Here is a 15,738-nt window from a genome sequence, read left to right on the forward strand (position 1 = left end):
TGGATCAGTAAGGATGAAGTGAGGACTGCTATGAAGAAGATGAAAAGTGGAAAGGCGGTTGGCCCAGATGGTATACCAGTGGAGGCATGGAAGTGCTTCGGAGAGATGGCAGTGGGGTTGTTAACCAGATTGTTTAATTAAATCTTGGAAAGTGAGAGGATACCTGAGGAGTGTAGATTAAGTGTGCTGGTTCCGATTTTCAAGAATAAGGGTGATGTGCAGAGCTGTGGAAATTACTGAGGGATAAAGTTGTTAAGCCACACCATGAAGTTGTGGGAAAGAGTCGTGGAAGCTCGGTTGAGAGGAGAGGTGACGATCTGTGAGCAGCAATATGGGTTTATGCCAGGAAAGAGCACCACTGATGCGATGTTTGCTTTGAGAATGTTGATGGAGAAGTATAGGGAAGGCCAGAAGGAGTTACATTGTGTGTTTGTGGATTAAGAGAAAGCTTATGATAGGGTGCCAAGAGAAGAGTTGTGGCATTGTATGAGGAAGTCGGGAGTGGTGGAGAAGTATGTGAGGATCGTGCAGGATATGTATGAGGACAGTGTGACAGCGGTGAGGTGTGCGGTAGGAATGACGGACCGGTTTAAGGTAAAAGTGGGATTGCACCAAGGATCGACTCTGAGCCCTTTCCTGTTTGCAATGGTGATGGACAGGTTGACGGACGAGATCAGACTGGAGTCTCCATAGACTATGATGTTCGCGGATGACATCATGATCTGTAGGGAGACTAGGGAGCAGGCTGAGGCGAGCCTCGAGAGGTGGAGGTATGCACTGGAGAAAAGGGGAATGATAGTCAGTAGGAGTAAGACGGAGTACATGTGCGTAAATGAGAGGGAGGGTGGTGGTATTGTGTAGTTGCAAGGAGTTGAGGTGGGGAAGGTGGATGGGTTTAAATACATGGGATCAACTGTCCAAAGTAACGGAGAGTGTGCAGGCAGGATGGAGTGGGTGGAGAAGAGTTGCAGGAGTGATTTGTGACAGAAGGGTAGCTGCAAGAGTTAAGGGGAAAGTATATAAGACGGGAGTGAGACCAGCTATGTTGTATGGTTTGGAGGCGGTAGCACTGACAAAAAGACAGGAAGCGGAGCTGGAGGTGGCAGAGTTAAAGATGCTGCGATTCTCGTTGGGAGTAACAAAATTGGACAGGATAAGGACTGAGTATATTAGAGTGACAGCGCAGGTAGGACGGTTTGGAGACAAAGTGAGAGAGGCGAGATTAAGATGGTTTGGACATGTGCACAGGAGGGAAGCGGAGTATATCGGGAGAAGGATGTTGAAGATGGAGCCGCTAGGCAGGAGGAGAAGAGGAAGGCCAAAGAAGAGGTTCATGGATGCGGTGAGGGCGGACATGCGTGTGGTTGGAGTGTCAATGGAAGATGTGGAGGATAGAGCGAAATGGAGATGGTTGATCCGCTGTGGCGACCCCTAACGGGGGGAAGAAGGAGAAGGAGAAGGAGAAGGAGGAGAAGGAGAAGGAGAAGGAGAAGGAGAAGGAGAAGGAGAAGGAGAAGGAGAAGGAGAAGGAGAAGAAGGAGAAGGAGAAGGAGGAGAAGGAGAAGAAGAAGAAGAAGAAGAAGAAGAAGAAGAAGAAAAAAAAAGAATAACGTGATTCCCACTGTCCACTCCTGTAGATAAATTTCAAATCATTTTCATGTGATTAGAATAATGGTAACTGTGATGTCGTGAAGTATAAATAAAATAATCAGATCGCCCACGATGCATTCAACTTCACGTCAGCTTTATTCATGACACTCAGCAAAATTTCTCATCCTGTGTGTCGCATATGCGCTCAGGACACTCACGTAAAACCCAAGGGAGAGCAAAACATCACAATATCTCCCCCTTAAATTACAAATCCAACCGGTCTGTATGCTTAGATACACGGGAGGACCTACGCAAAGAAGTTGTGACAGGCACAGATTTAGGTGACATGGACCAACACACCAGATTGGCAGCGGATACAGGTACAGAAACTTCGGGTGGAGACGCATTGCTGACAACTTTAGATGCAGGCTCAGAAACAACAGTTGCATTCTCAGACAACAGAACAATAACTGGATGAATCGCAGGTTTCGCATCATCCTCCAACTCAATATAACACAGCTTGGTCTGATCCACATCTTTCCGAACTGCATGCCCATCTTTCAGCTTGAGACAAAAAACACGAGTTCCTTCCTTGCTAATAACAACACCTGGCAGCCATTTCACTCCAAGGCCGTGGTTCAGTACATAAACAGCATCGTTTACAGCAAAGTCACGCAATGCAGCCGTGCGATCATGATCGTATTTCTGACCCTGATGCTTGTTATCAACAGTTTCACTGATGTCAGAATGAACAAGAGAAAGTCTGGTTTTGAGTTCTCGCTTCATAAGCAAGTCGACTGGAGGCACTCCAGTGACGGTATGTAGTCTGGATCTGGAACCTAGCAACATGCGTGACAAACGCGTTTGAAGCAAACCTTGAGTAACACGCCTTAACCCTTGCTTGATAATCTGTACAGCACGCTCTGCCTGACCATTAGAAGCGGGTTTAAATGGAGCAGAACGGACATGTTTGATGCCATTCAAACTCGTGAATTCTTGAAATTCCTGACATGTAAAACATGAACCATTATCGCTTACCAACACATCAGGTAGACCGTGAGTACCGAACATGACACGTAAATTCTCAATGGTGGTGGCAGAAATTCTGGTAGACATGATAGAGCACTCAATCCACTTGGAAAATGTATCAATGACAACAAGGAACATTTTTCCAAAGAACGGACCTGCAAAGTCAACATGAATCCTGGACCAAGGTTTGGAAGGCCACGACCAAAGACTCAGCAGTGATTCTGCTGGTGACTTGCTGAGCTGCATTCACGCATCACAACAATGACCACAAGGTTCAAGTTCGGAATCAATACCAAGCCACCAAACATGAGACCTTGCGTAACAATACCAGGGTGGGTACTATGTAGTTCAGAAACCAACTTCTCTCTTCCCTGCTTTGGCATGATGACACGTCGGCTCCAAAGTAAGAATTCTGACTGGACAGATAACTCATCTCCATTCATCCATCCATCCATCCATTGGGACCATACTCTGTGCAGAGCGTTGGTGCTGCCTCAGCAGTATCCTTGGCTGTTGGGCACACTCCTGGATACGTCGCCACTCCGACACAGGATACCAGAAAACTCACTCATTTTGCCGACCTCTGAAGGATGACAGGCAGAGTCAACCCCACCTGGTATTACTTCAACAGCTGAGTGGGATTTGAACTCAGGATCATAGGATCCCAAACTACCACCCCAACCATTAAGCCAACACAAGGCATACTCATCTTGACTACGTAAATATGGTTTGTACTCCTCAGAGTCTGGTATACCAGATCAATCGCCAGTCATAACACAATGCTCAACGACAAAAAACACAGGATCTCTGTTAGACCACAATCTCCCTTGAGCAGCAGTGACTGGAGAATTGTCACTCTCAAACGTATTCAGAGCTAATACAATGTCAGCAAGTTGAGGGGTATTGTTACAATCAGTGATAGGTACCGACAGTCGACTCAATGCATCAGCACAATTCCCAGTGCCAGTCCTGTAACGAATGGTACAATTGTAACCAGACAGCGTCAAGGCCCACCGCTGAACACGTGATGACGCATTGGTGTTGATTCCCTTGTTCTCGGAAAACAAGAAGGTGAGCGGTTTGTGATCAGTTTCAAGCTCAAATTTACGACCAAACAAATACTGATGCATCTTGGTTATCCCAAACACACAGCCTAATGTTTCTTTATCAACCATACCATGGGCTCTTTCAGCTTTTGTCAAGCTTCTGGAAGCATACGCAACAGGTTGTAACCTGCCCGACTCATTGGCTTGATGTAACACACAGCCTACCCCGTAGGCACTGGCTTCACATGACAATACAAGATGCTTACATGGATCATAATGAACAAGCAACTTGCTAGAACACAATAGACCTTTAGCTTCCTTAAAGGCATCATCCTGGGCCTTGCCGCAAACCCAAGTTTTCCCTTTCCGAAGTAACTGATGTAGGGGTTCTTTCACTGTGCTCACCCACGGCAAGAAACTGCCAAAATGGTTGAGAAAACCCAAAAAGGAACGCAATTGTGACACATTTTCTGGTTTGGGTGCATCCTTGATTGCTTCGACTTTGGAATCACATGGCATGATCCCAGCGGCAGTGACTCTTCTGCCTAGGAATACAACTTCGGGCGCCATAAACACACATTTCTCACGTTTCAGTCCGAGTCCTACTTTGTCCAAACGACACAGGACTTCTGCTTGGTTACTCATGTGTTGTGCAGTGTTGCAGCTCGTGATCAGGATGTCATACTGGAACACGACAGTCTTTGGCACAGATTTCAATAGACTCTCCATGTTTCTCTGAAAGATGGCAGCTGCTGAACGTATTCCAAAAGGACAGCGATTGTAGATGAACAGCCCCTTGTGAGTGTTGATGCATGTGAGTTTCCTTGACTCATCATCCAGCTCTTGGCATGTAGGCAGATGTCAGATCCAACTTGGTGAATGAGTTTCCACCAGCGAATGTCGAAAACAGGTTCTCCACTTTGGGCAGTGGATACTGATCCTGCATGGTGTGGTGATTTATGGTCACTTTGTAGTCCCCAAAGATCCTCACTGCTCCATCACCTTTCAGGACAGGAACAATTTGACTAGCCCATTCAATGAATTCAACAGGAGAGATGACCCCCTCATTCTGGAGTCTCTCAAGTTCACACTCGATCTTTTCCCTCATCAAGTAGTGAACAAACTTAGCTTTACAGGAGATGGGCTTTGTTTCCGAGTCCAGATGAACCTTACCTTTCATCCCCATGAAGGAACCAATTCCTGGCTCAAACAGAGTTGGAAACTTATCAATGACTTGAGCACAACTAGAAGCCTCCACTGAAGACAGCTTTTTGATCTCATGCCAGTTCAGCTTTATGCTCTCAAGCCAGTTCTGACCGAGTAATGTAGGGCCATTATCTGGTATAACCCACATAGGCAGTTCATAAATCACACCATCATAAGACACACTGACATCTGTGCTGTCTATCACCAGAACGATTTCCTTGTTGTAGGTATGAAGATTGGCCTTTACTGGACTCAATTTGGGCTTCACAGCCTCACAGTTTGTCAAATGTCTCCTGGCTTATAATTGTCTGACTCGCCCCTGTGTCCACTTCCATTGACACTTGCTTGCCATTCAGATGAAGATCAGTAGTTATCGGTGCGGTGCTGCCATGGATTGTATACATCTTAAACGCCTCATGATGCAGAGATGACTCATCAGCTCCAGCAACAAGTTCGCCATCATCCGCATGATGGGTGGTGGCAGTACATTCTGGTTCTGCTGTTTGTGTGATGCAAAAAGTTCATTTTGGGTGATTTTCAGCCTTTTCCCCTATTGTTGACTTTTCCCCTTTTTCTGGGGGAGTTTAGCTTCATCCTCGCTTCCTCAGGACAGGTGTTCTGATCTTAAAAACTGCAATGTTCCACTGCACACATGGGTTATTCCTTTTACAAAAAAGAAGGGCACTCGGTTGCACACATACATCCGCCACACAATGCCTGATCCACAAGAACATATCAGGTCCATGCATTTTTGAAATATTATGCTATATGCAGTATATATATATATATATATATATATATATATATATATATATATATATATATATATATATATATATATATATATATATATATATATATATATATATATATATATATATATATATATATATATATATATATATATATATATATATATATATATATATATATATGTCGGTTTAGCCCGATCTGTCAATGGTGAATAATCACTAAAAAAAATTATGGGATCCGGATATGGATTTGGATCTTCACCAAACTTGAAAAAAATTCTTCCTCGTCACACATCCAACATGTCCACCAAGTTTTGTCTGAATCCGAACACAACTTTTTAAGATATCGTGCTAAATATAGTTTTTGGCCCAATCTCGAAATGGTGATGAATCACTTGAAAATTTCTAGTAGTCGGAACCGGATCTGGATCTTCACCAACATTTAATCAGTCCGTCCTTGTTGCACACCCAACCTGCCCACCACTTTGTTAGATCATCTGGATCTGTTTACAAATTTTTGAGATATCCTGCACACAAAGACAGACAGACAAACAAACAAGAAGACGTCTTGCAGAGCACAACACTTGCAAAATCCATAAAACTAATTTGACCTCAAAAATAGTTGGTGGTTGAATTCAATGACCAAATATGCAACTCCTCTTCAAATTTCAAGTGAATCGGATGAAAATTGACAATTTTAGAAATCCGGCCAATGTTAACCTTTTGGCCTATGTGGACCTCCAAAATAATTGATGGTTGAATTATTTGTCCTGAAATATATATCCTCTTCAAATTTCAAGTAAATTGGATGAAAATTGAGGATTTCAGAAATACCACCTCCAATGTTGACCTTGGGTCTATGTTGACCTTTTGGTCGATGTTGACCTTCAAAATAATTGGATTGTTGAATTCAGTGACCCGAAATATAACTTCTCTTCAAATTTCAAGTCAATAGGATGAAAATTGAGGATTTTAGAAATCTCACCTAAGGTGTTGGTTGACCTTTGGCTTGTGTTGACCTTTTCATCTCAAAAACAATAGGCTTCTTCTTTCTGACAAACTCTACCATGTGGTGAAGCTTCGTGAAGATCGGTATAAAATTGTGACCTGCAGGCGATAATCAGACATACAAATCGACAAACAGACAGAAAAACAAAATTTACCAACCAAAATACTTGAAAAATCTTCGATTTTGCAAGTAACAAACAAACAAACAAACAAACAAGAAGACGTCATGCAGAGCACGATACTTACAAAATCAAAAACACAAATTTGACCTAAAAATAATTGGTGGTTGAAGTCAATGACCAAATATGCATCTCCTCTTCAAATTTCAAGTGAATCGGATGAAAATTGACAATTTTAGAAATTCCGCCCATTGTTGACCTTTTGTTCTTTGTTGATTTCAAAAATAATTGGCTAGTTGAATTCAGTGGCCTGAAATATAAATCCTCTTCAAATTTCAAGTCAATCGGATGAAAATTGAGGATTTTAGAAACATGACAAATTTGTTGACCTTTTGACCTCAAAAACAATAGGCTTCTTGCGAATGACAAATTCTACCATGTGGTGAAGTTACGTGAAGATCTGTTTGAAATTGTGACCTGCAGGCGACAGACAGACAGACAGACAGACGGACAGACGGACAGACAGAATAACAAAATCGACTGACCAACATACTTGAAAAATTTTCGATTTTCACAAGTAACAAACACACAGGGATGAAAACATAACCTCCTTCCACCTTCGTTGTGGAGCGCAATGATAACCATATTGACAATTAAATAACCGGTAATTGTAATGCATATGCAGGAATGCAAGATTACCCCTAAAGATTAATTAAACTATCCAATCAACAGGGAGAGAACAGTTATAAAGTTACACTGTAATGCCCGATTGAGTGAAATTCGGACATATCTGCATGAGGTTGTGCACCCGCTATTCGGAGAGGTTCTGGGAATGATGCGAAGGAACCTTAGTGGTGAACAGATTCCAACTTATCATCATGCTAATTCAAGTGGTTTCCATTAGTTCCCCTCTTCAAATGTAGTATTTTAGATTAAGGTAGAGATAGATGTAAGTGTGCAGTTTGATTAGCAGATGCGATTGTTTGGATCTTGGACCATCTCAAAAGTGTTGCATTAAATTTTGTCGTATAAGCTTTAAAAATTCTTCACATCACTCCTGATAATAAATCGTATAGACCAAGACATGACATTGATCTCAAGGCAACAGAGCCATTTGTGTGGAATTACTTCCACTGTAAACACATGACATTTTCGGTTACACGAAACAAGAGTCCGACTACCCCGATTTAGATGCTTGTTGCAGCGCATACCGATTGCTTTTACTTCTTCAGACACAGCATGTCATGATCATCCATTATGTCTGGGTTTTTTTGCATTTGAAAAGTGGATCATGTCACTTGGTTAAACAAAGTATTACTTCTTCAAGCGATAACCCTGTCAATCTGCAATATTGCCTTTTAACTACAAATGGATACCAGTTTAGAAAGTGAAATTTAACTCAGCGCTTAGATTATTTTATCCCCCTCCTGTCACCAAATATTGCGATATAATTTCAGGTCGTGTTTTAGCCGGAAAATTTCAAAACAAACAAAAAAAAACGTTTAGAAAACGCCAGAAATGATGTCATTTAGACTAGGTGCAAAGCGGTGTTGACTACCAAGTGGGTTCCTTGTGGCAATCTTGATTGAATCTGTTTGTAGTGCAGGCAGGCTACACAGCGTGCCAGCTCATTACCAATTGAAATGCTTCCTCCACCGCGTTTTCTTGGCTCGGGGAACATCAATGGTTCCTTTTTAATCACCTTTGTTCTCACAGCTCGCCTGTTTGAACTGATCAACTTGACAATTCATTTAGGCATCCGAGCCTGACGCTCGATTTCACAACAAACAAACCTCCTTATTCCATTAATAACCCGGGAATCACAATCACATCACTGAAAGTCCTCATGCTGTGAACAGCAAACAAGCAAAGGATGTCTCCAGCTTGTTTGTTTTTCTTCGTCATTTTGTATTTTTTCATTTCTTCCCCAGAATGAGTACATCTATCAGGACATTCTGATGAACCTTTCCCATATCATTGAAAATAATAAAAGTTAATAGTTAACTTTACATCCTGGTATGCCCAATCACAAACAACATCCAGTAGCAGTGAACCAACTGGAGACCAGAATCAGGATTACATGTGAACCCTCCTGTGGACGATATATATATATATATATATATATATATATATATATATATATATATATATATATATATATATATATATATATATATATATATATAGTGCCATGTACAAACTCTGATTGACCATCCAGAAAGGAGCCATTTATGTATATACTCAAAAAGGCTCAATTTTAACCACTGTGGCTTCTTTATTATGCCCCATATACTCCTCTTCCTTCTCAATCCCTTACGGACCAGCTTAAGATCACTTAAGGAGCGGTTGTGTTGCTAGATTGAAAAATTATATTCAAGAAAAGAAAAGGAAGAAGAGAGATTGGGACAGAAAAGGAAGGCCAGGTAAATTAGTGAGGAAGAGTAATAAAACAGAAAGGAGGAAAGAAAGAAAGAGGGAAAGAATGGGAAAGGGAACTTAGAGAATGGAGAATTGGGTTGATAGGGCAGTGGGAGGAGGTCTGACTTTTTCCCATGTTAGTGAGTTGGAGTAGCAGTGAGTGGCAGTGGAGAAGGAAGAAGTTACGGACTGAAAAGAGGGCAACCAAGCAAGTGGGAAATGGCAAAAAATATATGAAAAATATTAGAAGGGCACTCGGGAGAGTGCATATCTCCACCACTCAATGCCTGATCCACAAGAACATATCCGGCCATACATTATTCAAACATCGTGCTATATTTAGTTTTTGACCCAATCTCTCAATGGTGAAGAATCACTTTAAAAACTATAAGGACACTTGATGGAATGCATACCTCCGCTATGTAATGCCCGATCCACAAGAACATACCTTGGCAATACATTTTTGAGATATCATGCGATATATCGTTTTTGGCCCTATCTCTCAATGGTGAAGAATCACTTAAAATTTTTTGAACAATTCTCGTTTCCAGATCCGGATTCGGATCTTCATCAAAATCGAATCAATTCGTCCTTGTCACAGAACGAAATGGTCCACAAAATTTCGTCCAAATCCATCCCCAACTTTTTGAAATATCATGCTAGATATCGTTTTTGCCCCAATCTCTCAATGGTGAAGAATCACTAAAAAAATTCTCGTGCTCGGATCCGGATCCGGATCTTCACCAAAATCTAATCAGTTCATTATTGTCATACACCGAACATGTCGACAAAATTTCATCCGGATCCGTCCACATCTTTTTGCGATATCCTGTATACAGATAAACAGACAAACAGACAAGAAAGGGGTGAAAACTTAACCTCCTTCACATTCTGTGGCAGAGGTAATTAAATAATTCTCACATCCGGATCCAGACGTGGATCTTCACCAAAATCGAATAAATTCTTCCCTCTCAAACACCCAACATGTCCACCAAGTTTCATCCGAATCCGTCCACAACTTTTTGAGATATAGTGCTTTCTATCATTTTTGGCCCGATCTCTCAATGGTGAAGAATCATTAAAAAAAATTCTAGTAGTCGGATCCGGATCCGGATCTTTACCAAAATCTAATCAGCTCATCATTGTCAAACACCCAACCTTTCCACAAAATTTCATCCGAATCTGTCCACAACCTTTTGAGATATCCTGCACACAAACAAACAAATGAAATTGTTCGTTGAGCAAAGAATTGCCGGAATAACTTTGTCATATCTCCATGATCTCTGAAAAAACAGGTCAGGTCAGGTATGTGAGCATGTGCCAGAACAGCGCGTCGCTGAGTCCACTTTCCGCAGGTACTCCAGGGGCATCCGTCTGGCCATCCCCCAGAAAGATGCCAGGCCCATCCCCATCTCCTTGAGATGATGGTCAACCTGCTGCAACCACGAGGCACGTGGTCGGCCCACTGGCCTCCTCCACTCATGAGACTCCCCCGCTGAGAGAATCTGGTGAGCAGGATCAGCGTCAGGAAAACGAGCCACATGTCCATACAGCCGCAACTGATGCTCATGGACTATGCAGGTAACAAATCTCATCTGAGTCTCTCTCAGCAACCGCTCGTTGGACACAAAATCCGACCAGCGATAGCCAAGGATTCTCCGAAGAGACCTGGTACCAAAGGAATTAAGTCTCCGTCTCAGATCGTTGGTCAGAGTCCAAGTCTCGCATCCATAGAGCAAGACTGGAAGTTCCAAGGACCTGAAGACTCGGACTTTCGTCCTCCCACACAGGTACCGGCAGCGCCACACCCCATGATCCAGTGAATCCATGACTCCCCAGGCCCGACCCAGACGTCTATTGACCTCTGACTCACAGCCAGCAGAGACATGAATATCACTGCCAAGGTAAGTGAATCTCTCCACGACCTCAACATCCTCACCACAAACAGACACAGACAGGAAAGCAGCATCCAAGATGTCACTGAAAGCCTGGATCTTAGTTTTGACCCAAGAAACCCGTAATCCCAGCAGCTCCGACTCCTCATTCAGCACCTCGAGGGGCCCCAAAAGGATATCTGAAGTCTCTGCAAAGATGACTGCATCATCTGCAAAATCAAGGTCTGAGATCTTGACATTCCCAAACGATGCACTGCAGCTTGATCTCTCCGACATCCTCCCTAAAATCCAGTCCATACAAGTGGTGAAAAGTGTGGGGGACAGTATACACCCCTAACAAACTCCAGTAACAACTGGAAATAAGTCAGAGATGGTACCACCACACTTCACAGCAATCTCAGTACCAGAGTAGAGTTCAGACATCAGATCGATCAGTTTTGGTGGCACCCCACGAAGACCAAGAATCCTCCAGAGGACATCCCGATTCACTGAATCGAAAGTTCCAAGACATCCACCAGCAACATCAAGGACGGTGGTCTTAAACGCACTCCACAACTCTTCAGGACCCCCCAAAAAGCACCCAGACCCCCCAAGTGTCCACTCAGCCTGTTCTCAAACTCCTCAGCTACTCTCTCATCCCTGAGCTTGCGAACATCCAGCCTAGGCTGGGATGGCACCATTCTCCAGGATTTAAGGTGCAGCTTTAGAGTTGCTACAACAAGCCTGTGGTCAGTATTGAGGAACTGAGCACTCCAGTAGACCCTGCAGTTCTGGATCATCCTCCTACGACCATCAATGAGGACATGGTCAATCTCCTTTGCCACACCGCCAGTGTTGGAATACCAAGTCCAGCGATGAGCTTGTGGGCGCTGAAACCATGAACCAGCCACCCTAAGTCCATGACTCTTGAAAAGTCAAGGAACTTAATACTATTCTGGTTCATAGTTCCTGACCCATGGGGACCAACACACACCTCATAACCATCCCTATCAGTTCCAGTCGATGCATTGAAATCCCCCAAGACTGGAAGTGTATCTCGTCTGGGGCACTGATCAACCACAGACTCGAGCGCGGCGTAGAATGCATCCTTCACGGTGAGATCACTCGCCTCAGTCGGAGCATAAACAGAGAGCAGGGAAATGACACCCAAGGAGTGACGAATCCTTAATCTCATAATACGCTCGTTGACCGGTGTTACCTCAATTATCATTGGGGTCAGCTTATTGGACACAGCTACAGCAACTCCTTGGGTATGGTAACCATCAGAGCGACCAGACCAATAGTAAATGTAACCACCCACCATTATCTCGCCGCAATCCGGTCTCCAAACCTCAGAGAGAGCTGCAATCCCGATGTCCAAACGCTTGAGCTCAGATGATAACAGAGACAGGTGATCATCCTCTCTTAAGGCCCGGTCACACCTTGACGTTTTAGCCAGCGATGGCAACGTATTAAAATGTATGTAAAACGCTGGCTTACGTTGAACTTTTGATGTTTTTTTTTAAAGATTCGGACATATTCATAGCGACTTGGTCTTATGTATAACGCATTGGTAACGGACACACAACGTTTCGTTGTGTTATAGATAACTTATACCAACGAATGTTGAACCTGTTGTCGGCCTACACAACCTATGCCCAACGATAGTCTAACTCAGGCATAGCGCGTTGCACGCATCGCCGACGATGTCGTGACGTAGCCTATTAAAAGGCTGACGCACAACGATTCGAATCATAACTGCCGTAGAAATGGAAGTGTCAACATCGCGGTCACACCTTGGCGATCTTGCCAGCGTATGCCGACCGAAGAAAAATGTGTCTAAAACGTTGGGGCACGTCAAATACGGTACGAGTAAGTTTGGTATACGTGAGTAGAACGCTAAAGTACGCTATCATACGTCGTAGTAAGTAGAGTACGTCAAGAAATTTTAAACATGTTCAAAATTTTACGACGTACTCGGCGTATGACACACGTTCCGCATGCGATGGGGATAAGTTGTACACACGATATGTGGACGCTTACACACGTCCACAAAGGCTACTTATAAGCTACTCATAAGTCGAAACACGTCGCGGTAATGTATTTTTTACGTGAAACTTATTTCTAACTTATGTTTGACGTGCTTTGAACCAATTCTTTACGTAGTCCCAACACACATCGACGTATGTAGACGTATTCCAATGACGTCTTCCGGTCGACAAAAAAAAAAATTAACGTGTTTCTAACTTACAACTGCCATATAAAGACGTGTTCCCAGCGGTTTTGGGAATTGGTATATAAAAATGGTGTTCATAAAAGGGGGACCCAACAGTGTTTTCGAGTCCTTTTTGAGTCGATGTCCATGTCAGCAGTAACAGTATCAGTGTTAGTATTAGTATCAGTATTAGTAGTAGTTTGTTCATGTTGGCAGTAGTAGGTGAGTGTGAGGGGGAGGGTGTGGGTTATGATGGATCATCCTTGCGTTTAACGATTTAACGATTTAAATGATAAACTCAACGATTTAAATGGCTGCATCTCCACTATTGAAAGTAGACGCTTGCGCTCAACAATTCGGTTTTTTTTACACTCAACGACTTTTAAACGGTACCACTCAGCTATTTTCATTGTTTACAATGAACGATTTTAATTGCTGTCACTCGCCTTTGTTTTTTGACGCTGGGGTTTTGAAATTTGAAACGTTTCTTCTGAACGTGTTAAAACGCTTAAACTCGACTATTTTAAATAGACGCTGCCGATGGACAATTGGAATCATAGCCAAGCTGGACATCGAAGTGTGAACATCCTCGTCATGCCGAAGAAAAGTTTGAAGAATGCTGCAAATAAGTGTCCTGGCCGTGGCCGTGGACGCTGACGCAAGGACGATCCATGATACCGACGTCTTTCAGCCTATGAGTAACTTAAAAGTAACGTCTGTCGATGTGTGGCAACGATCGCGTAACGTGCCAACAACACGTTAATCATAGGTTAGAAATAAGTTTCGGCTACACTAAACATTACCTCGGCGTGTCTCAACTTCTGATTAACTTACCAGTAGCATGTGTTGACGTCTGTCAACGATCGCAGACCGTGCATACAACTTGTGGCCAGCGTAGCGGAACGTGTGAGTCATACGCCGGCATACGTCGTGAAATTTCAAGCATGAAAAAATTTGAGGACAACCAAAAAGTACAACGTTTAAAGCCAACTTACAACGACGTATGGCAGTGTTTTTCAGCGTGCTCTCAATGTTATCAAAACTTACCCATAACGTATTCAACGTGTGCCAGCGTTTTAGAAAAAAAATTCAAAAATCGGCATACGTTGGCTAAAACGTCAAGGTGTGACCGGGCCTTTAGGGATAGGACATTCCAGGCACCCACCCGAAGGGACCGCCTCAGGTTAACCCAAGGAGACCACCGTCTGGTGGACGATACCTCAGCACCACTCTGACACACTCTCCCGCAATCTGACCCAGGGATGTTACCCCGTGGTTTCCCTCCTTTCCCTCCATGTGCCGAAACATGTGAAAAAACAAAAACCTGGAAATCAATTTGGTTCTTATAAGTAGATAGTGCTATGGTTTCATGAGTTATAGCACTTAGTTTGGTCATGATCGTAACTTGGAAGTCAATCGGACTTGAAATGGCGTTTTTATCGCAATTTGAAAGTTTTGACCCAACCCCCCCTGACATTCGACCCCCGACTGCTAAGAAGGGTGTTGGTGTGATACCCCAATGAGACATATGGTTGGATGCAGAATTGGAAGATGCAGATTTTGGATTTGGTTTGAAGTCGATACGACCATTTTAGCGGACGTTATTGCGAACAAAAGAATTTCGGTTTTTCGGTGACCTTGACCTTTGACCTATATTCGCTAAAAATGACAAGTGTCTAATTTGGACTATGGCCGACATCTCGACCCAGTTTGGTCATGATCGCTGAAACGGTGTGGCTACTACAGGGTAAACAAACACACAAACAACCAGACAGACAGACACAGAATGACACACACAACCGACCAACATAATTGCCGAAATCCGAAGGATTCCGGCAATTAACAAGGGGAAAAAAACATAACCTCCTTCACCGTCGGTAATAATTAAGAGCGAGTCAGGATGTAAGCTGGAAGGATAGTTATCATACAGATACAATATGTCAAGAAAAGATGGCCAAAATGTACTTAGCTTGAGGTGAGAGTGGGGTGCACATGGATTTACCAACCCTGAGATGGCATGGCGAGATATGAGCTGAACTGGTTCCTGCACACTTGGAAATGTGTGGTTGGCTCGAATTTTGTCGCTTTATTGTAGCAAACCATTCATTTCTCTGCTCATATATATCCACATGTGACAGATGTTGAAATTTACACCCCAATGGTTATTGCAACCAGGGGAACGACGGTACTCCGGAATGGTGTTACATTTAACCACTTATGCACGTGTCTGGCAAAACGGAGAGTTAATTAGTTGAAGTGAACTATCTTTTTGGAATACAATCAGCTGAGAAGCCTCTACACCACCACACCATAGCGGGATGATTGCCAGAATTCCTATCTTGGAGATGTGGTGGCATACCTGAGATGACTTTGGACCAAACCACTTTCTTTTCTGGCATATGACAAATTACAGCTCACAGATCGAAGTCCAATTCGGACAGACTGGCCATAGTCACAGCACTCTCTGTTGTTAGGTGGATT

General features: G+C 43.2%; 1 protein-coding gene across 11 annotated transcripts in view; it reads right to left on the reverse strand.

Annotated features, from left to right (window-relative positions):
- The window catches only part of LOC147022681 (uncharacterized), a 70,980-nt gene that overhangs the window by 45,686 nt on the left and 9,556 nt on the right, over nucleotides 1-15,738 (reverse strand). For 5 of the 11 annotated variants that reach the window (XR_015059849.1, XR_015059847.1, XR_015059848.1 and 2 more), the window contains one exon: nucleotides 6,609-6,730. The exons of 5 other annotated variants lie outside the window; for them this stretch is intronic. Coding sequence is in view for 2 of the 6 variants with exons in the window: in XM_085887451.1 (XP_085743577.1) it covers nucleotides 6,686-6,730 (45 nt within the window). In the remaining 4 variants the exon portion in view is untranslated. Of the gene's footprint in view, nucleotides 1-4,326; nucleotides 5,516-6,608; nucleotides 6,731-15,738 lie in introns of those variants that run through there. One more of the 11 variants, XM_085887452.1, reaches the window with a different exon arrangement.

Source organism: Eptatretus burgeri, chromosome 7 (assembly GCF_056783735.1).
Source record: "Eptatretus burgeri isolate ZD-2024b chromosome 7, Ebu_testis_v1, whole genome shotgun sequence".
Taxonomy (NCBI): Eukaryota; Metazoa; Chordata; class Myxini; order Myxiniformes; family Myxinidae; genus Eptatretus; species Eptatretus burgeri.